General features: G+C 38.5%; 1 protein-coding gene across 1 annotated transcript in view; it reads left to right on the forward strand.

Moving 5' to 3' along the window:
* Positions 1–22,543, forward strand: part of LOC119421106 (glutamate receptor ionotropic, NMDA 2B) — an 89,738-nt gene that overhangs the window by 14,393 nt on the left and 52,802 nt on the right. The window contains exons 3-4 of the mRNA XM_037688502.1: positions 1,467–1,470; positions 6,717–6,909. Of these exons, the coding sequence (XP_037544430.1) occupies positions 1,467–1,470; positions 6,717–6,909 (197 nt within the window). The remainder of the gene's footprint in view (positions 1–1,466; positions 1,471–6,716; positions 6,910–22,543) is intronic.

Here is a 22,543-nt window from a genome sequence, read left to right on the forward strand (position 1 = left end):
TATCATGCAGCTGATTTTTGCAATTTTCAGGCAGGCGGGTTTCAGAAGTTGTTCTCCAATATTCTGCAGCTTTTAAGTCTTAGTGATTAAAAGTGAACGCTCAAAAGATGCTCCTGTGGCTCTGTGCAAATCACTACCTGCTCTTTCAAAGGCTTTTCTGATGTCAGTGGATCTCTTTGACAGTGCCAACTGCTTCTGAAAGTATTCCCAACTTTCACCAATAGTAATAATAACAATGTCTGTTCTAAACTAGAGAAAAAAGTAGAAAAACAAGTCCTCTGTGTGTTTTTACGCATTTAAACATTCACAACTGCATATGCTTGCGTTATGTTATATATTTAATAAAACGTGAGCTTAACCAAGACCTCTTCCTACAAGAACCGCATGCACAGTACTGAAGTCATAACCAAACGCTCTAAAAGTGACAGCACAGATTTGAGTTTTTAACAGAAAACTCTTCAGACATAACCAAAATGAGGGTTCTTCAGTGTTAATCAGGATTTGGTGAAATTTCAAACATTATAATTAAAAATAAAAGCATATTTTCTAAAGTTGTTACACAGACAATAAATGGCTATTTTTACAACCTCTAAGCAGACACATTATGTGACCCCACCTGTGCTCTCTGGGTCGGCCCCCCCCAGGTTGGGAATCACTGCTTTAGAGCACTCGAGTGTACCATCTTCTAAACTAACACATGGCGAGATGACATTGTTGTATAGTATGCATTTGATGATGTGCAGTTCAGGGTTCAGAAGAAGGTGCACGCTCACCATGGAGATAATTTGCTTCTGAGACTCACTTGATAATTTGCACCCTGTGTGACGAGGAGTCTAATTCTCTGGGGTAAACCAATAATGGCTTCCTTCAGTAGTGCTCAAGGGAATAATTTCCCTGTCAAGTTTTGTCTTTTTCTTTCATTTGGGCTTTACTTTGTGGTATTGTTCATTCATTTCTGTGCAGATTTGGTTTGGCGGTCTCACCTCCCCTACTTTTCTACACCCCTCAGCCTTTTCTTCTTTGACATTTCTGCATATGTGCATCTTCTGCTGATATTTGCCTTTTCTTCTTGCTCATTCTGCCCTTCGTTTCTTTTCCCTCCCCTGTTCATCTCAGCTCTGCTTCCCACTAACATCCTCTGCGTCTCTGCTCTCCCTGATCAGATCAGAGTTACACTCTGCTGCTGTGCTAACGTAAATACCCGGTCTGACATCATTGGCATAAATAAGCTGTTTCCAAAAATACCTGCTCTTCCATTCTCCAATCAGCTTGCATATGTAAAGATTCTGTTTTTATAGCATGCAAGTGTGTGTGGGTACGTGTGTGAGAGGGGAAGACAGCCTGCCTTTAAACAGACAACAGCCACTTTAATTGCCAGAATAAGGCTTCAAGGACACGACAGCACTGTTCACTTTTAACATTGCCAGTTTACAGATCTGTGTTGTGACATTCGAATGTGTCCTCAGAGAGGTATGAATATATATGCACCACACATCAGCCCCTAAGATGCAGAGAACACATGCATGCATACCTTTGCCCAGAGAAGAATTTCCCCCATAAGATAAGAAAGTAAAGTGCATAAAAAGGAACAAGTTAAGAGACAGAATGTGGGAAAAGTCAACAGTGTGTGATTTTACATGTGGTCCTAAAGGGCCAGAGCTGTCAGCGCTAAGGCCCCATGAGGAGTGCACGTTGCCAGGCTGCTTGTCTATTTATGCCCACTCACATGGTAGTGGAGTGGCTGACATGTGGTCATACATTGTCAAATAGATGTAGATTGACTGAGGGACAGAGAGGAAGACAGGCTGAATGGAGGACAAAGAGACGGACTGCAAGATAAACTGACATGATGAAACATGGACCCTTTCAGAGGATTCTATCAATAAAATTAGTACATTACATTATTAATTATTCTAAAAATGTTTAGATGAGACTCTGTTGTGATTATGATTTAAAAAAAAAAATATATATATATATTTGCCAGAGAGGACAGCAAGAAATGTTGCGGGCAATATGCATTCCTTCATAGAATGTTAGACCTTTGATTAAATGCATTTTTTATCTTTTTTATTTTTTGGCCAAACAATAAAAAAGAATAACAATTACAAGTCGCCTTCATTTCCCCATTTTTTGAATATACTTGAAGTTTATGTGCTATAAACATATTCAAGCTCTGTCTTTTTTTCACCAGTGTGAGAATGTGAACATAATATTTACTGTTAAGGATTTTTTATGTAAAACCTTCTGCATGATTTATTTAACTTTTTAATGCAACAGGCCACACACTCTTTCCTTTTTATAAATATTATTGCCACTCAGAACTCAGAAAGGAGAGAGTCAAGTTTGAGCACTTTATTTATGAAATGTGAGTGTTTAGTTTGTCCTGTCATGATGCGCTGCTTTTTGGACAACATAATGTGGAAAAAAATCCAGCATATATTAAACTGGGCAAGACAAACACTTGGATTAATGAGGGGGAGGAATAACCACTTGGTTGTCTGTTCACATATTGTTGCTGCAAAATGTCACCCAGTATTTATTTAACTAGACATGCAAGGTACTGCGTACAGTTTATTTTAACTAAATAATATTTTGTTTTATTTTAATTTTAGCAAATAAATAATCAGTTTGAAGAGTTTCAGTCAGGTTTTAGAGCTCATCACAGCACAGAAACAGCACTGGTGAATGTTACTAATGATATTCTCATGGCCTCTGACAATGGACAGGTGTCTACACTGGTCCTGTTAGACCTCGGTGCTGCATTTGATACAGTTGATCATAATATTCTATTACAGAGACTTGGATATGATATTGATTACAGGGACGGCTCTAAATTGTTTAAAATCATATCTATCTGATAGATTCCAATTTGTAAATGTAAATAATGAATCTTCATACACCAAAGTTAGTCATGGAGTTCCTCAGGGTTCAGTGCTCGGACCAATACTCTTTACCTTGTATATGCTTCCATTAGGTAAAGTTATTAAACAGCATGGTATTAATTTTCATTGTTATGCTGATGATACACAGTTACAGTATATTTGTCCTTGAAACCCAATGAATCCAATCAGCTACTGAGACTACAAGCATGTCAGGGTTAAAGGCATAAAAACATGAATGACCCTAAATTTTCTGCTTTTAAACTCAAGACATAGATTTTGGTTTTTGGACATGAGCATCTTAGGAATATTTTTTTCAGTTTTTCGCCTACTCTGGATGGCATTAATTTGGTCTCCAGTTCTAATATTAAAAACCTTGGTATTATTTTTGATCAGGACATGTATTTTATCCCATACATTAAAATTTTTACCAGAACTGCTTTTTTCCACCTCAGAAATATTGATAAAATTAGAAACATATTGCTAAAAATCTATCCATCCATCCATCCAAAAACTTCTTTAAAAAGTCTTCAGTTGATCCAAAATGCTGCTGCCAGAGTCTTAACTGGAGTTACTGGGAGAGATCATATCTCTCCAGTTTTAGCTTCTCTCCATTGGCTCCCTGTCAAGTCCAGAATTGAATTCAAAATCTTACTTCTACCTTACAAAGCTCTCAACAACCTAGCTCCATCTTATATTTGAGATCTTATTATTCCATATTTTCCTAACAGAGCACTTCGCTCTCAGACTGCAGGTTTACTCGCAGTTCCTAGAGTTTCCAAAAGCAGAATGGGAGGAAGATCTTTCAGTTATCAGGCTCCTCTCTTGTGGAAACAACTTCCAGTTTCTGTCTGTGAGGCTGACACATTGTCCAGTTTGAAGACTGGGCTCAAGACTTTCCTTTTTAATAAATCCTATAGTTAGGGTTGGCTTGTTATGCTGCTATAGGCTTAGACTACTGGAGGACAAATTGACCTAATTGCTTCAAATGAATAATTTGCATTTGAAACTATTTCTATCTTAACATGTGATTCTCAACCTGCCATTGTGTATCTGTTCCTCTCAAACCCAGCCAGTCGAAGCAGATGGTCGCTTGTCCTGAGTCTGGTTCTGCTAAAGGTTTCTTCCTCATGAGGGAGTCTTTCCTTTCTACTGTCGCCTTCATGCTTGCTCAGTCAGGATGAGAGTCTGTGATGAGTTAAACTCAAAGCAGTCTGCTCCTCTGATAAATAATGTTATTAACTTACTTTTTATGTATATGAATGTTTCTGTTCAGTGTCCTGAGATGACTTCTGGTGTGACTTGGTGCTAAATAAATAAACTGAATTGAATTGAATATGTTTTAAATAATAAAGCTTACTTATTATAGATAATCTAGGATCAGTTGTAAACTTGGGCCTGAGCATAACTAGGTGTCTTTAAAGTGGGTTTTTAATTAAAAGAATTTTGAATAAATTCTTTCGTCAGCAGCCACCGCCTTTAATTATAGCTGCTACATCTGTCAAACATTTGAAGCTGCATGGCTTCATGTTTATTCAGAGAAAACAGAAGTGATTGTGAATTGTTGCTAGGAAACTAGAGTAATCAAAAGCACAGCGATGGTCAACCTCAGGTTCTTGTGCAAATATCTGCTCTGAGCTAAATATGGACCGTTTTGGCAAATTTCTTTTCAAGGGAAAAGCTATTCATAGTGCTTATAAAATGTACCCGATGGTTGTATTCCTGACTTCCCAAAGAAAAGGTTAGCATGGAGAATGGTGACGGCTTATTTAAGAATTTCTGTCACAGTGTAGTTCATCAATGAGGTCTGAGTTCAACATCGTGGGTATAATATCTTGAGCAGAAACATTTATATGTTAATAAATTCAGACTTGATCTAACGCTGACTTGTTATCAATTCATGAATGAATGAATGAATTCCTAAACATTATTCTCAAAGTGATCTCCAACTATTCAGCTCCTCTTCGTCGTACCTGAGGACAATTGTTAAACATGCTCAAATCCTGACGTTAATAAGAAATTATAAACACTGTTCACAAAGACAACCCGTGCTCTGTATCATCAATGATAACTATTTGTCAAGAGCAAGCAGTATTATAAATAAAAACGTATTAAATTGATTTTATTAATGATGACAGCAGTTTAATTCATATGCAAATCTGTATTTTCCCCCAAAAAAACAAGTTTCTATTTATGTTATCCTTATTTTAAATGGATAGTTATATCAGAGATGCGTCTAAAAGCATAAAAATTACTAATTTTTCCAGTGTGCACGCAAGAAAATAAATGTTATTTTTGTGAGTTTGTGTGAGTCATACTTAATAAATAATTGCAGCAAACCCACAATTGTAGGTAAACAGTTCTAGGCCTCCAAATTAATCAAAGAAATGCATAAAGAGAAGCTGCAGACTTCCTGGAAGCAGCTAAATGTTTTTTTAAAGGGCACCAATAGAAAGGAGACAGAAAGAAATACAATAGGTACAAATAAATGTTTGGAAATAGATGAAAACTGTAAACAGGACTCAGTCAGACAAGAAGACAGGCTACAGACAGTTTAAAGGCCAGCAGAGACGGAGAGTAATGTAGACGGACAGATGGACAAACACAACGAGGTGATAGACACCAAGTGGAGCAGAATGTGAGCGCTGTTCATCTGCTCTCTGAATCATCGCAGCCTCGCGTCGTTTCTGTGTAAAACATGGATTCTGTGTGTTTCCTGTCTACTACTTTTCTTCTTTCCATCTTCCATATCCGCATTTCTCTATTTTTATTTTTTGACTAAACTAGTTCAGGAACTTATTTTTAACATATTCATGTTAAATCCAGAGGGAGAAAGAGTACTGAAAATTTTTACTCAAGTACAAATACTGTTACACTGCTTAAATTGTACTCTATTACAAGTAAAAGTACTGGTATTGTAAAAAAACTTAAAAAAAACTTAAGTAAAAGTCAAAGTACTCTTCTCAAAAACTACTCAGAGTATTAATTACTTTTTAACCAACTGATGTTTTATTGTGTTGTCACTAGAAGACATTCAGTTTGATTTACTGTATATAATCGCTACATCAAAGCACATTTCTCAGACGCTCCGTCTTATTTTAGTACCAGGTAAACCGATGGCAGTGACAATATTTAAGATCTTTGCATACTTATCCAAACTAATAACCAACACATACAAACAATAAAAAATAAATATACAGTTGTAAAACCTCGTATACCGCTATATGTTTTTTGAGATTAGATGCTGAAGTCTTGTAAGCTGCTGTCACCGTAGAGATCAAACACAGTTTGCATCTGGACCTGTCTCCTTTTCACCCTCTGTACATGAAACATTCCTCCAGGTACGTCCACGGACACTCATCCTCAGCCTTTACCTCCTCGTTTTCTCTGTTGTCCTCTGGCTCCATTTTGGATTTTTCTCCAAATCTTTGGTCCATAAATAACTCAACTCCACAGAGTCGTCCTTTGCTTATGTCATAGGTAATTGGTGCGTTTGTGATCTGAGAACCTTATTGGCTACAAAGATGCAGATGAACGGTTTGAATATTAATTCAAATTGCTGCCGTACTCAGTAGCGACTTCTGATTTTAAAAGTAGTGAAGTAGATTACATGGACTAAATCATACTTAGTATGAGTAAAATTACACACTTACTCATAAAAGTACAAGTACCCCAAAAATCTACTTAATTACAGTAATGTGAATATTTGTAATTCGTTACTTCCAGCCCTGGTTAAATCCTTCAAGCCTCTTCCAGATTATTCCTCGGTCACCTTCTACCTAACTGTTTAGATATTTTTACCCCCACTCTAAATCTTTTCTCTTGTTTCCATTTCAGGTCTGCTCTCTGTGTCCTATGATGAGTGGGACTACGGCATAGAAGCTCGTGTTCGGGACGGCGTGGCCATCATCACCATGGCAACTTCCACCATGATGATGGACCGCGGGCCTCACACTCTGCTGAAGTCTGAGTGCCACGGAGCACCGGAGAAGAAGACCCCCATCTCAGGCAACCCCAACGAAGTTCTCAGGTAGGAGTAAAATCTGAGCTGTCTTCTTATTAACAGACCGTAGCATCCGTTTCTCATTTTCCTTTTTAACACACTCACAGTTTGTAATGCAGGCCTTCTGTTAAATGTTTTAACTTAATGTTCAGGCTTAGATTTCAAATAACTGGACTTTATTTACAAAATCCGTGGAACGCTCCTTTGCTTTGACATGTATCTAAGATCCACAATTGTAAATTTTTTTACTGCATGATCACATTTTATTTACGAAGAATTGTCCAAATATTCACCAGTTCAGAAATTATATGCACCTTGTTTTAAACCCTTGCATTGCTAGATTTAAAAATATACATATACATGTATTTAAAGGATGTTAGTAGGAGGCATGAACAAAAATGACTGATCACTAATTGAAAACTAGTCAGAGCGATAAATCATATTCTTTTTCCATGAGCGTGTTCAACTTTATGTTTTGTATGAATTCAACATTCCTTTATTTTAGATTGCTACTTGGAGTGGAGTCCTGTGAACAGTTGTAAACAATTAATATTTTACCTGTTGCAGATAGCTCTTTGAACAAGCTCATTTGAGGAAACAGAGTTTGTTTCAGATTAGTTTCATAAGCTGATGGCTGGTCTCAACAGGTTTAAGGCCAAAGAGGATTGTTGCCATAAAACAACTCAAATCTAAAAACAGTCATAGCTGTTCAGGCTAATATTTATTTAGACAAAACTCACATTCCTGTAATTTGCAGTACAAAGTTGTTTAACCTCTTAAGACCTGAACTCTTGCATATGTGGAGGCCATATCCTAGGAGGTTAAATTATATGGTTTCTTGCTAAAGCAAATGGCCGCAGTAGCAGCTAGCTGTAGCACTTTCTGTGGCGTTTGGGGAACTTTCATCAGGAATATCATCAGATCTCTGCCTGAAGAACCGTGTAATGTCAAACTCATGGCAATGTAAAGGTTAATAAAAGAACATTGGCTTGAATCATTGGGAAATCTTTGAGACTCACGTGTTTATTTTTAATGGTAGCGATCCATTTTGATCTTGTTCACTTTTAGTTATTAGCCCGTTGGTCAGGTTAGAATCAGACTCGTTTAGGATTGCAGATGCAAACAGGTTTCATGAAGACAAAAATAATCTGTCAACAAATCTGGGTTAAATGTGATATACAGTATTAATGTAGAATGTCTTTTGGCTTTGTTTTTAATCTGTAACACACCCACAGCTGCATTTTCTTTAATCAATTAGTTTCCTGTTGAATTTTGAAACTGTATCTTAAATATATCCTTAGGGAAAGGTCTGAGTTTGATCTACAACACTGTTGCTCCTCTTGCTCTGTTAAACCTGAAGAGAAATCAAATTTTTGTTGCACAATTTTTAATTTCCTACAAACAGTGTACTGTACAGCATTAAACGCTGTCAAATCTGCAGGCCTTGTCTCTCAACAGGGATTTGGTTTGTTTGGGCTGTTTTATTTACAACAATATTGAAGTCACACTGATTTATGGTAGTTATAATGCTTTACACACCTGCTTTAAAAATGTGCAGGATCGGGTCAAGCATCGTCACAGCATCCTGGTAAACATCAGTGCAAACGTGGAAGCAGCAGATGCTGCCACACACACATACAAACATCCATAAACTCACGTGCATCACTACTCCCTCCTCCCATAAAATCACACCTTTCACACACAAACACCCTCCTTACACAAAGCTAGCCCACCCCTCTAGATGTCTGTCCCTGCAGAAGGCCTTTTGAACTGGTTTTGAAGCGCAGCGTTTGGTCGCGCTTTGCTCTGCTCACATCCTAATTGGTCCCAATGGCGTTTCAGTGGGCGAACACTGTCCCCTGTTGCGCTCTGCTCCAGAGCACCGCACAGGATGGTATTCAGGAGCAGTTTCACCCCTGTGCTGCTGCTCATGTCTGCTGAATGTGAGTGGGTATGTGTTCCTCATGCAGAGAGACGGACTGTCGGTGAAGGACAGGTTTGTCCGTGTGCGCTGTATGAAAGCAGCACTTCCTCAGATGTGCATGCTAAAGAGGCTCAGTGCTGCTTTTAGGACACCAGTTTAGTTGCAGTTTACTTCCTGCTGAAAGTTTTCAAACGGTCTTTGAAAAGCAGGTTAATAATGGCAGACGTATTAACTAGAGAAATTGCATTTCCTGAGAAAATACAGTGTGAATGCTTATTGCTCAAGAACTTGCTGAAAAACAGCTGAAATCAGCTAAAACCATGCGGAAATGTTGCTGAAATAGAAGAACAAGCCTAATTAGCAGAAGAAAGCAGAAAGAACACATCAGAATCAGAATCAGAATAAGATTTATTATCATTGTACTGGGATACAGTGAAACACATGTTTGCTGAATTAGGTTTAAATAAGCAGAAATTAGCACAAAAATTAAGAAAATATCTAAAAAAGCTGAAATTAGCAAAAAAAAATAGCGGAAAGGTAGCTGATAAGGCAGAAAGAAGCCTAAAGTACCAGAAGAAAGTGGAAGGAGCTGATATGAGCTCAATAAATGTGGAATTAGCTGAAAAAGCTGCATTTAGCACAAAAAGGCTAAAAAGTAGCTTAACTAGCAAAAAGTTGAAACTAGCAGAAAAAAGCTGAAAGAAGCATAACAAGCTTAAATTAGCAGAAAGAAGTTAATGAGGCTGAAAGTAGCAGAAACTATCACGAAAAACTCAAATTTATCTGAAAACAGCTGAAATTAGCTAAAACAACAAGCTAACAAGTTAGTTAAAAAGGTAGAACAAGCTTAAATTAGCAGAAGAAAGCAGAAAGAACACATTTGTTCAGTTAGGCTTAAAGAAGCAGGAATGAACATAAAAAAGTGGAAATCACAATAAAACAGGTAAATAGTAGCTGAAATAGTAGCAAAAGCTGAAACTTGCAGAAATAAGCTGAAAGGAGCATAACAAGCATAAATTAGCGAAAAGAAGTTAGAAGCACAAAAATGTTGTAGTTAGCTGAAAGAATCTGAAAGGAGGACAAAACAGCTGAAAAAACAACTAAAATTAGCTGAAAGTAGCTGAAAAATATTTAAATCTGCACAAGTAAGGTGAAAAAAGCTGACGCAGAACAAAATGTTAACGGAGCAGTAAAAGTTTGTAAATAGATCTAAAGATTTGAAGGATGTAAAATTAGCTCAAATCATTTTCTATGAGAATAAAAGGGTCAGAAAAGGCTAAATATTTAAAAAAGCTAAAGTTGTATCAATACCAAAGAGTCATAGCAGGATTGTCCTAAAATAGCTAAATGTTTTGATTTATGATTTGTTGAAATAAATTGAAAACTGCTGGACGAGAATCACACGAAAAACGTACGGACGAAAAATGGATTGCAATAGTGAGAATGCTTCATAAACATTCACACTATTATAAACATATGATGGACACTAAAGGATAACACTAAACAATCTGTCCCTCTTGTGTGGTAGAAGTTTAGTTCTAGACATCTACTGTAATTTCTGAACTATTGAGCGCACCTGAATATAAGCAGCACCTGCTAAATTTACAAAGAAAATTTTAATTTTACATAAATAGGCCACACTTATCTATAAGCCGCTGGTGTTCATGTTGTAACAAGATATTTACAGATACATTTTTTTTTTTGGCTTTTAATTAAATACTTACCGGTAACACGCACAAATACAGTTTTTTTTTTTTTCTGAACAGTACCTGTAACACGGCTGATAAAAAAAATACAGTAGTCTACCAGGAAGTCATTGATTGCTACCCTCCCAAGAGACGTGTATTACATTTACACTCAGGTCCAAATAATCCAAACCAACCCAGCCCGCAGCCATCATCTCCGAACCACCCAATTCTATGAATGAACAGTAATTACAAATCTGAACCCGACCGCCCCATCCCCCCAACTCCGATATTTTTAATTAAGCTTTGACTGCTTATACCACCACACTGACTATTATTAATGGTTGGCGGATGCGCGCAGCTGAGGGGGCAGAAGGTCAGAGCTGAGGAGCCATCAAAGCGCATTAAATGCTTCCCCTGCTTTGACATGTTGGATATTTTATGATCTCACCTGTTTGGGTCATCAGCCGCACGCGTCCTCTGAGTGCAGCGGCTGAATGAACGTCCATTTGGGCTGATGGATCGCTGGCAGTAGTCCATCTGAAGCTTAACTGAACTTTTTTCCTCTTTCAACCAGTCAGTCAGTGCACGGTCAAATGGCTGCATGCAGGTGTTGTATGGCAAGCCAAGTTTGCATATATTGGATCGTCGGCTGCGCGCGTCCCTGACGCAATAAAAAGCCCGGCACCGACCCAGCCCACACATTAAGCACATTATTATGGCTCGGCCCGGTCCGAATCCGGGTCGAGCAGGGTCGGGCTCCGGGTTCGTGTTAGAAATGACAACTTTAACGTGTATCAGGTGCTATGTGAGCGCCTGGGTGTGATGAAGCTAAATGTTTTGGTGGCATGAAGCTCGTTAGCCCATCAAAAAAAAAATCCATAAATTAGCCACAGCATTGTATAAGCTGCAGTGTTCAAAGTGTGTGATAAAAGTAGCGGCTAATAGGAATGCGCGATATAAACGGTATACGGTAGAAACGATAGAAATTTAGCCTACGATATAGATCTGTCTTCTACCGGCTAACCGCAGTAATGATGCGTCTGATGTAAAATCAATTTTCAGTTTAATCGTTACTTTTTTAGTTGAAAACCGTGCGTAAGTGGTGTTCAAGTGTAAAATCAGAGCAGTCCGATTTAATCGTTAATTTTTTTGAGTTGAAAACTGCGCAAGTGGCGTTAAAGCCATTTTTTCGAGAGCTAAGTAGAGAAGCTACAAGCTAACTACAGCCGGCTTGCCGTAGTGTTGCCATATTCAGATGCATGCGCAAAACGCTGAGTTCCATCGAAAGTTGTTTTTTTTTTCCGTCGAAAGTTAAAGTAAGCGTTGGTCAGCTTTAGAGAAACCTGCTCTCTGATCTGTGAAAAGAACGCTGTGTTGTGTGATTTTACTGTGAGACCCTCTGGTCAAAGCCACAGACTCATTTTGTGTCAGCTCTCCATTAAAGCAGGAGTCGCCCTCTAGAGGTTTGGAGGGTGAAGTGATTCATTGTAAAATGCTGCTCTGTTGCTGTTCATTTCTTAAGTAAGACTGGAAACTGTTAAGTTAACAACACATTCTTTTGTTTAAAGCATATGCCTAAAACTAGATTTAATATTGTTTGCACTGTTTTGCGCTACAAGAAAGAAGCCTGATACTTGATTTGTTTATTATTTAAAAACTCTCTGGACCTAGTAGTGGAATTATTTTTTAATTCAAAATATATGATGGCAAAAGGACACCCTATGTTTTTAAAAAAAATCCTATTAAGTTTTATACTAAAAACATATTGCGATATATATCGTTATCGCCACCCTTAACAATACATATTGTGATATGAATGTTATGCCGTATCGCACATTCCTAGCGGCTAATAGTCCAGAAATTACGGTATGTCAATCTTTCTGCCTCCAGAAGCTGCAGGAAAGCTCACTTGTATGGCTTGTTCTTCTCTTGAGCCCCAGCCTTACTGGCAGCCTTCACTCAAGTTTTGTTTAATGTTCCAGTGTGCTCTTCAGACAATCGTGGCTCCTTCCTTTCTGAAACGTTGCTTTTGTTTCACCACTCTTTGCTTTAAAACAGTAGCAGACTTCATGGCAGCTGCTGTTGCCCCTGAATGAACCCCCTGTTCTGTTTTTGTATATATGTTGTATGTATAAATTGCACCATTCATTCCAACTCTTCTGTGGTCTTTTTTGCTCTTTCTTGTGCAGCTCTGCTCAACTTTGTCTGAACCTCACCTTGTTCCACACTCCGTTTTTTTTTTTTAAACACATCTTCCTGCTGCGTTTCTTCTTGTTTCTTCAGAGTGCTGCTCTTTTTTTTTTTTTACAGCTCATACGCCTACTGTCCGCTCTTCTCCTTGTGATTTCTCCTCTCATCTCCACTGTTTTGCTCCTCCCCAGTCATTCACTGCACTTCAGACCCACGGTTTTATAATCAACTTAGCTGTGTAGCTGATTAGATCAGCTGCGAGCGATGCTGAGATCCTTCGCCCCTTGCTGCCTTAACTAAATTTGTTTGGTGATAACCTTTGTCTTCAAGTGCTCAATCAAGAGATTAGCAATTGGTCTAGACTCTATGTACAGGAAACTGAATGAACTGAATAGTTGCATGGCTTAGGTGACTGGAAGGATGCTCTGTCTCTTGTTCAGGTCACAACTAAGTCCATTAACTAATGGATACATTTATGAGCAGAAAACCACTTAATTTCTTTTGGTGGGCAGAAAAACCTTTATTCCAGTTTTGTTTGACCTTTTTTTAAAAAAAAGCCTCTAAGTAAAACATTCATCAGCAAGTTAAAGTCACTGGTTTAGCACCTGGAGTTCAAATTATTTGATAAATGGTGTACTCGTAGTGGTCTTAAAGCCCTGTTCACACTGAATGAAGACTCTGCTGCACTATCAACCACTTACACAAACAATCTTAGCTGGATCGCTGCAAATATCAAAATCTTTAAAAATCGAAAGTTTTTTCTTTTAACCTGGATGAACTTTGATGTCTTGAACCACTTTGGCTGTGACTGCCGGCCTGGGAGGAGTTGACAGGGGAGTGGACAGTCCCCCAGAAACCATCTTATCACCAGCAAACTGGTTGGTCCACTGTAGGAGTGTACTGCTTAGTGGGGAAAACCGTTTGCTTGGGACTCCTCAGACTGATGAAGCCCTTCGGATGGAGGGAGAAACATCGCTCAACAAAAAAAGAAACTGTCCAGATGACCTGACCGACCTCTGTTGGATAGAAATCTTCTTCACATAGAGGGAAATTATGACAATGCTACACTCTTAGTACTTCAAATTATTCATCAGTAGTTTTTTCCTGCTGTTTCCCCAAGACCACGCTTTACATCAGCAGAGGATTCCCCATTATGAAACTGATAGTTGCACCATCTCTGCCATGGCTTGACTCTCTTAAACCGTGTTAGGGTCTAACTCTGTGCTGGAAGATCACGTCACACGAACTTGACAGCTACCTGTATTACATCACTGCAGAATCTCAAACACATCCACCTCTTCCAGCAGACCTGACCGTAATGAGTACAAGTGCCTCCTGTTTAAAGGATATGAAGGATAGCTGTGTGAGACTGTATTTATTTGCTCTTGGAAAGTGCGGATTGGTCATGCAGCCCCGTGGTGAGAGCGTCGGGCGTTCCTATTGAAGTGACAGTGAGATGGGATGATCACAGCAGCCACACATACAAAGACTTACTCAGAGTGCTGCACAGTGCTGCATAATCAGGCCCTAACGGGGTCGTAGCCTGAGCATCCAATTCTCAACAACCACGCCGGTGCATGTGAGCCTCACACAGATCAAGTAAGGTGAGAGCTATTTAAGTTCATTTACAGAGTTAAAAATTAAGGATCTATTTTCAAAGAAATTGTGACTATAAAAATATAAATAATTAAATGGTGATGTAAGCCCAAACACAGTGAAATACTGTGATATGCTCATCTTAGTGTCACCAACATACAGTAGTGAAAAAGTGATTGCCTGGTACCTGACCTGGCTGATTACGTTTGACCCTTAAACAAAATACTTTAAATCCAGGTCTTAGACCTTTCTCACTGTCCTGGTGTGATTTATGTAAGAGCTCTGTGACTGCCTCCCTTGGCAACTCGGGGGTGTGAACGCAACCGATTTTGACATTTTATCATCATAAAATCTATGTGCACAATATCGTCATTGCAAAGGACTGCCTGGACTGAAATAAATGACAGGTAATTATACTGTAGGTGTCAAGCATTTACATTCTGCATGCAAGTAATCTGTCTGACCAATCAGATGGACTCTGATGCCCACACACAGTTTAGATAAGAGCAGCCAAGATGCCAAATCACAAAGTGAACGTTGGCGAGCGTCATGAGGACAGAACAGACGAAAGGAAAACTGATGTTGTCTTCACATCATTCAACAATATTAATAAACCTTTTCTTTTATCACACAGCTCTGATACATTTTAAACACACCTTTCATAGTTGATTTTACAGATCTTAAAGGACTCCTACCAACAGCGTCTGTTTTATTTTAAGACTGAACAGATGAGCACCCGTCCATCACTTGTACCAAACTACACCACTAACATGTTTTCACACTCTTTAAGAGGTTGTGTTTTTTATGGTGCCATAGATTCTACACTTTCAGATCACTGGAGATACTTCTATCTTCAAATCGCTCCTGGCAGCAGCAGACCCACTTGGTGAAGCCACTGCTGTTGGGAGATCTTTAGTTTAGAGAAGTATTTGACTTTTCATTTGTTAAAAGGACTATTTACCTGTAACGAATAAACGAGCTGCCAAAAACAGCTTGCCCTATTTCTTTATTCTTCTTTTTTAGGATTTATTCTGCCATTTTTTGTAGACCCAATTTGAAAACTTGGAGGGGAAGAAAAAATAAATTGAAGCATCACTGATAATAACTATATTGCATTTCCTGTGAAAGTACAATGTGAATGCTTATTGCTGAGGAACTTGCTGAAAAAACAGCTGAAATTAACTAAAAACATGCAGACATGTAACTGAACTGGAATAACAAGCCTAAGTTAGCAGAAGAAAGCAGAAATACATTTTTGCAGAACTAGGTTTAAATAAGTAGAAATTAGCACAAAAAATAAGAAAATAGCTAAACAAGCAGAAATTTGCAAAAAAATTTGCTGAAAAGTAACTGAAAAGTCAGAAAGAAGCTTAAACTACTGGAAAGAAGTGGATGGAGCTGAAATGAGCTAAAAAGGTGGAATTAGCTGATAAAGCTAAATTTAGCACATAACAGCTAACAAGTGGCTAAAATAGCAGAAAAAGCTGAAACTAGCAGAAAAAGCTGAAAGGAGCATAACAAGCTGAAATTAGCTAACTTAATTAGACTGAAAGTTTTAGAAGGTACCAAGAAAAACTTGAATTTATCTGAAAATAGCTTAAATTAGCTTAAAAAAGGCTTAAAAAAAGTAGCTGAAATGGTAGAACAAGCTTAAATTAACAGAAGAACGCAGAAAGAATATGTTTGCTGAAAGAAGTATGAATGAGCACAAAAAAGTAGAAATTATCTGAAAATGGTAAATAGACTCTACTTATATAGTGCCTTTCTATCTGATCAAAAATAAGAAGATAAGAAAAAGCTGAAATTAGCAATAAAACAGCTGAAAAGTAGCTAAAAAAGGCAGAAAGAACCTGCAATTGCAAGAAGGAAGTGGAGAGAGCACATTTTTTGTTAAATTAGTACGAAAAAAGTTTAAATGAGTGCAAAAAATGTGGAATTAGCTGAAAAAGTTTAAGTTAGCATAAAACAGCTAAATAATAGCTGAAATAGTAGGAAAAGCTGAAACATGCAGAACTACCAGTAAGCTGAAAGGAGCATAAAAAGCTAAAATTAGCAGAAAGAAGTTAGAAGACGCACCAACATGTTGTGATTAGAAGAATGAATCTGAAAGGATCAAAAAACATCTTAAAAAACAGCTGAAATTAACTGAAAATTTTTTTAAATTTGCACAAAGAAGCTGAACCAGAACAAAATGTGAAAGGAGCAGTAAAAGGTTGTAAACAGATCTAAAGATTTGAAGGATGTAAAATGAGCTCAATTCATTTTCTATGAGAAACAAAATGGCAGAAAAGGCAAAATATTTCAAAAACCTAAAGTTGCACCGATACCAAAAGTCGCAGCTTCTCCTGAAAGAGCTGAACGTTTTGATTTATGATTTGTTGAAATAGCTTGGAAACTGCGGGACAAGAATCTCACCGATGGATCACAAAAGTGTGAATGCTTCATAAACATTCACATTATGAAAGAAGGAAAAGCTAAATATGGAATTTATTTTATTGTTGCTGGCACAACAATGTCTTATATCTGAATAAGGAATGCAAACAAACTCTTTTTAGATGCATAGCCTAGATATTAATGCTTGGAATTATGAACTTCATATCCAGTTTAAATTCAGCTGTCTGTAGATTAGCTGTGTACGGTCAGCGCGCTGACTTCGTAAGCCACACAATACATCAACCCTTTTCTTGTCTCCTTTCTCAGCCCTTCGTTCTTCATCTTTGTGGAACAAGAGAAGGGCGCATCAGTCCACTAAGTCAATTAAGTCCTTTGTAGCCAACGCTGTGACATTCCAGCCTATGCAACAGAGAGAGCCTGACAAATGAAGATAGCAGAGAGAATATAAAGAAAGCTAAGCGCAGGGAGCAAAAAGACAAAGTCTGAGAAGGATCGTGCTTGAAACCACTGCTGGGAGAAGCAGCAGAGTGAGAATCGTGAGTTTGACAGCCGCAGCCCTGACCTTGGCCTGGAGCGAACAGGTTCCAGATGAGCTCGGAGTTGGAAAGGTGTCAAGAGCTTTCAAGCTTCGAGGACGTTTTCGAACTCTCGGTAAGGCTTTCAGCTGAGTATTTGTGTGTTTGTGGGTGCAGAGCACACTGAAGCAGCTGAGGGATGAGAGCGTGCCAGCTCAAAGGTCATTGGGTCCAACGAAGATTTGATGCGTCTGTTTTGGCTTTTTGTCGGCTCAGTTTGCGTCGAAGCAGCCGGGTGTGTGTTTACGGAGCGGAGCAGAAGGAGTTGGACAGGTACTGGCTCTAGATGTGCTCAAATTGTGAACTAAGTTTCTGTGCCGTGTTTGTTTTATTCAAATAAGTCCTGCATCCAAACAACGCTACAGTCGTCGTGATCTCCAGCAATGAACCATATTGATAGAAATTCAACACGGGCGCTACTTTTCATTGAGGTTTCTGAATTCAGGGCAGTGGGAGAGTAGGCCAGTACCACTGATGAAACGTAGAAGATAAACTCCCAGATAAAGTGAGATACAGTGGATCAATTTTACCCATCAGCATGACAGCTGGCAGCTCTCTCAGGCCTGCTGTGTGGGCATGCATCTGCAGGCTGATCATGAATTATAAACCAATTAATTTATTGAAGAAAGCTTGTTTGTCAGCAAAGGTCGGGCATGATAGAACCTGTTCAGACCTGTTGCTGTGATTGAATCTAAATTGGACAGCGTTAGGAACAGGTGTGAACACCCTCTGGATGGACCGAAGGTGTTTTCAGGCCATGATCTGAGGAGCGTTTATTATGGGCCTCTGCAGAAGATACAGCGGCAAGATAGTTTGTGTTTGTTTGTCTTGTTCGAAAATGGTTGAGTTTTAATGAAACTCTGTAAAAGTAACACCAACAGCAGATTACTTCATTTCAAGATGGGTCCCTGATAGAAAAATTATATATCATATGCATTTTCTCCTTTTTCCTGTTGTCAAAGTGTTTTTCTACTATGTTAAACATAAAACTACAGGTGTTAGTAAGAAAAAACACCAAGTCAGTATTTTGTCTGTTACTTTCCTGACTTTTCAACAACTTTAACCAGGGGTGGGTGACATTTTATTCCAAAGGGCCAAATCAAGATATTTAAAGCAAAGGGCCAAATGGAGAATTGAAAAACGTTCTTTAAATCAGATAATCTAGAAAACTTTTTTTTTTTTTTTTTTGTGTGTGTGTGTGTGTGTATGTGTGTATGTGGATAGTTAGCAGGCTTGATAGAAATAGAAATGTGGGCTCAACTCAAAAAATATTTGGATTCTTTTTTAACATCTTACCTCTCCATCAGTCTGGTTTCAGGAAACAACACAGCACAATGACTGATTAGCTGAAGGTTTTTAATGACATTGTTGAAGCACTGGATGCTAAGGATTATTGTGCTGCACTTTACTTAGATCTGTCTAAAGCTTTTGACACTGTGGATCGTAACATCTTGTGTCATAAACTCTCAGAAATCGGTTTCTCAGATCACACCATTGGTTGGTTCTCTAACTATCTTTCAGATCGGAGGCAATGTGTTCAACATAATGGTACTTTTTCCACTGTTAACACTGGTGTACCACAAGGTTCAGTCTTAGGACCCACCCTCTTTACAATCTACATAAGTAATTTAAGTCAGATCATCCCTGATGCATCCTTACATTTTTATGCTGATGATACAGTTGTTTATTATCGAGCTAAAACAGTTGCTAAGGTTTTACAGCTTTTACAATCTGCTTTCGACATCATCCAGTCAGATTTGTTTTGTCTCAAACTTGTCCTAAACGCTGACAAAACCAAATGAATGCTGTTTTCAAACAGGAAGTCAGTCACAGCTGTTCTTCCTTTGATTTTATCCTCAAATGGTGTTCCTATGGAGTTTGTCGATTCTTACAAATATTTGGGTATCTTGGTCGATTCGCATCTCTCTTTTAAGCTCCATGTCAAAAACTTGGTAAAGAAACTGAAAGTTAAACTGGGTTTCTTTTGTCATCTGCTAAGTTCCTGACAAGAACCAATGCAGACATGATCCTGTTTTTAGTTTTCTACATCACTTTACAATGTAGCTGGTTTTTTTATATCATTTTCTTCCATTATTTTTTTCAATTTATACGCTTTATTTTATGATTGTCTAGTGTTGTCATCACTCTTTGTTAAAATCAGAACTCTCTTGTAAATGAGTCCTCAAGACTCAATGAGACTAACCTGAATAAATAAAGGTTGAATGAAAAACATAGCGGTATATACTGTATGTTTCCTCCGTACCCTGTAGGAATACAAGTCACATTTTCTGTAAATTGGCTCTTGTGACAATTTATTAGCCTATAAAAAATAAAGTTATGTTTGCTTTTTGGAGTCTTAAAGTTTATTTGTGGAAACACAACTTAAAAAAAAAAAAAAATTCTGACTTAGACATGGTCTTGTCCAAAATGTTTATTTAAACTTCTTGAAGTTTCAATGATAAAACTGTTTTTTATCAAAATTTTTTAAAATGTTTTCTTTTTAGTTAAAATGTTTGGAGATGGCTTGAGATTGTCCAAGGGTCACTTGGCCACATATCGCTTACGTCTGCCTTTATAAAAGGTACTTTTCAGCAGACAAGCCAAACTGTCTGAGAAAAGGTGAAGTGTCTCCCAGTTGTTTGACCTGTGGAGACAGTGGCTTCAGATAAGGGAAAAAATCCTCCTTCTTGGATGCTGGGTATGTGTAAATTATATCTTTGTGCTGATTGCTTGTTACTGTAAGGACGACACTTTGTGTTGGTTTTGAGGGTGTCATTCGTTTGGATGTAAGGGCAATCTCTCACTCCCCTTGCTTGTATTTTAAATCCATGTTTGTCGAACTTCAATTCTGGACTTCTGCGTACTTAATTAAAAGACCTGACTGAAAATTGTTGGATTGTTTACCTGGATTATTGAGCATGGACTTTGTTGGTTTTGAACCAGTTTGACATGACTGTCGACGAGGAAGAGGGTCGGCACTGGAGGAGGGGGGTGTGCCAAAGAGACCATCTTAGCACCAACATAACTGGTTTGTTCCACTTTGGAGTAAGCTGTTAGGGGAAGAATCAGTTTTGAGTTGTGTGTTTCATTGACTGATGAAGCCTTCTGGATGGAAGCTGAAACGTTTCAGCACAAACCAAAAAAACTAACAAAAAAAGAAACTGTCCAGATGACCTGACTAAAAATTGTTGTATTGTATACCTGGATTATTGATCATGGACTTTGTGGGTTAATTAAAAGACATTTTCTAACTGTGCCGCGGTTAACTGACCTTATAGAGAGCACAAAAATGGCTACACCTCAGTCAGTTTTACAAATATTGAAGTAAAATTTGGTGTGGTAGATGCTGAGAGTCATTCACAACAAACTCAGAGATCACACAAAATGTCTTTTTCAAAGTTGGACCAAAACGGCTGTAACGCTGTCCCTTCTTATCAAAAGTATATTGGTTTAAATCTCTGGCGTTAAAGACGGTGAGCTTTATATCTTCAGCAAGTACAGCCATTGCTGGTTCTTATACTTACCCTTTGTTTGCATTATTAGTAATGTTGTTTCTGCACCTCTTATTTTTACTGCAGGCTTACAAAGATTTTGATTTGTTTATTAATGCATAGGTTTTAATTTGCGATGCATTTTTTAAAAATCATTGAAAAAATATATAAAAAGAAGAGCATCAGCTGAAGTTTCCACTCTGCCTCCAATCTGTTGAAGTGCTTTGAATTCAGTGCTATGCGTCATTTGTCAAAAATAAATCAAATCAGTTGATATTTTCACCTACTCCTTCTTTTCCACTCTTTAAAAAAAAATTTTTTTTAGAAACTACGTGTTTTAACTCTACTTTCAAAAAGGCAGAAATATGTTTGGTTTGGAGAGTGATACACCCAAACTCTACGGTAAAACGTATTTCTACTGTGTCGTAGCCATCTTTGTGTGGTTATGCATGGTTTGCAGCTCCACACATGTAAATACAAACACGCTTACAGAAAACAAATTCACACCTCCGGTCCCTTCACACTCTGCTCCCTGGGTGCGTATCCTTTAAAAACCTCCGTTTGTTTCTCTTCCTTCCTTCATCAGTGCCACATGGGTTCTGTTTTCAACCCTCATATAGATTTTTCCTCCACAAATCCAATACTACAGTAATTGCCAAGGAGTGTAATTCATGACTAATTGATGTTGAGGTTAATTTATTAAAACGGACTTATCAATATTTCACACGGCTCCTGTATTATTCACAGCAGAACATGCGCTAAAAAACCCTATCTGTGTCGGGCCGTGGAGCGAACGTGTCGCCCTGATTTATTGTTTGGGTTTGGGGAGTTTTCCTCACGTACACCCAGACACTTTGATGCTTCGGAAATATAAACCGGTAAGCGAGGGGGCGTAGCTACAGAGCTGTACGTTCAGTAACCGTCAGTAGGTTTTATTTGACAGGTGGAGACAGCTGCTGCAGTTTGAATTTTAATTTACCGCCTGTACAGTACGGCTGCTGTACCAGACAGAACACTGACAGGCTCAACAGGACTTCATCTTTTCATACACACAAATGCTTCACATCAGGGTTTGTGTGGGTCTGTGCAGTTTTGTTGGTCCTAACAGAAGAAGGTCAGAACAGCTGACAGATGAAGGCGGGTGGTAGGGGGGTGGGGGGGCCATGCTTTACTGTAAGTGTTGCGGTGTAGTAGTAATACCCATCCCCTTCCTTTTTTTACCCCCCTTCATATCCCACCTCTCTCTCTTTCAGTTGTCTCTTTCCCACCCTCTGCGAGATTACCGTCACCATAGCAACGCAGCACATTGGCGTGGAAATCACAGTGGTTGTGGGTGCCATAGCAACGCACTTATGCTTGTGTTCTTGTTTTTCCGTCTTTTTGATGCTCTCAGCGATGCAGGCGCACACACACACAAACGCAGGACCCCCCTCGAGTTGTTGGACAGCCTTTCTCGGTAAAGATTAAAGCTGCCACGGCATCAAGTCATTTTGTAAATGGCTGATGATTTATGCAGCGGACTCGCTTCACTTTGTATCAGCGCCAAGACTCTAGGGGAGGGGGGCCGTTAGCCGGACACATGGGGGCCGCATGAGATGCTGTGAGGCTGGATGGTTCTGATCATCACAGAACGTTAAAATATCAACATGTATCACAGGAAATAGATCAGGTGAACTGACTTACACTGATGCCTGGATTCCATCAGACGGATGGATGGATGGATGGATAGATGGATAGATGGATAGATGGATAGATGGATAGATAGATAGATAGATAGATAGATAGATAGATAGATAGATAGAT

Source organism: Nematolebias whitei, chromosome 15, assembly GCF_014905685.2.
Source record: "Nematolebias whitei isolate Nwh7 chromosome 15, NemWhi1, whole genome shotgun sequence".
NCBI classification, from domain to species: Eukaryota; Metazoa; Chordata; class Actinopteri; order Cyprinodontiformes; family Rivulidae; genus Nematolebias; species Nematolebias whitei.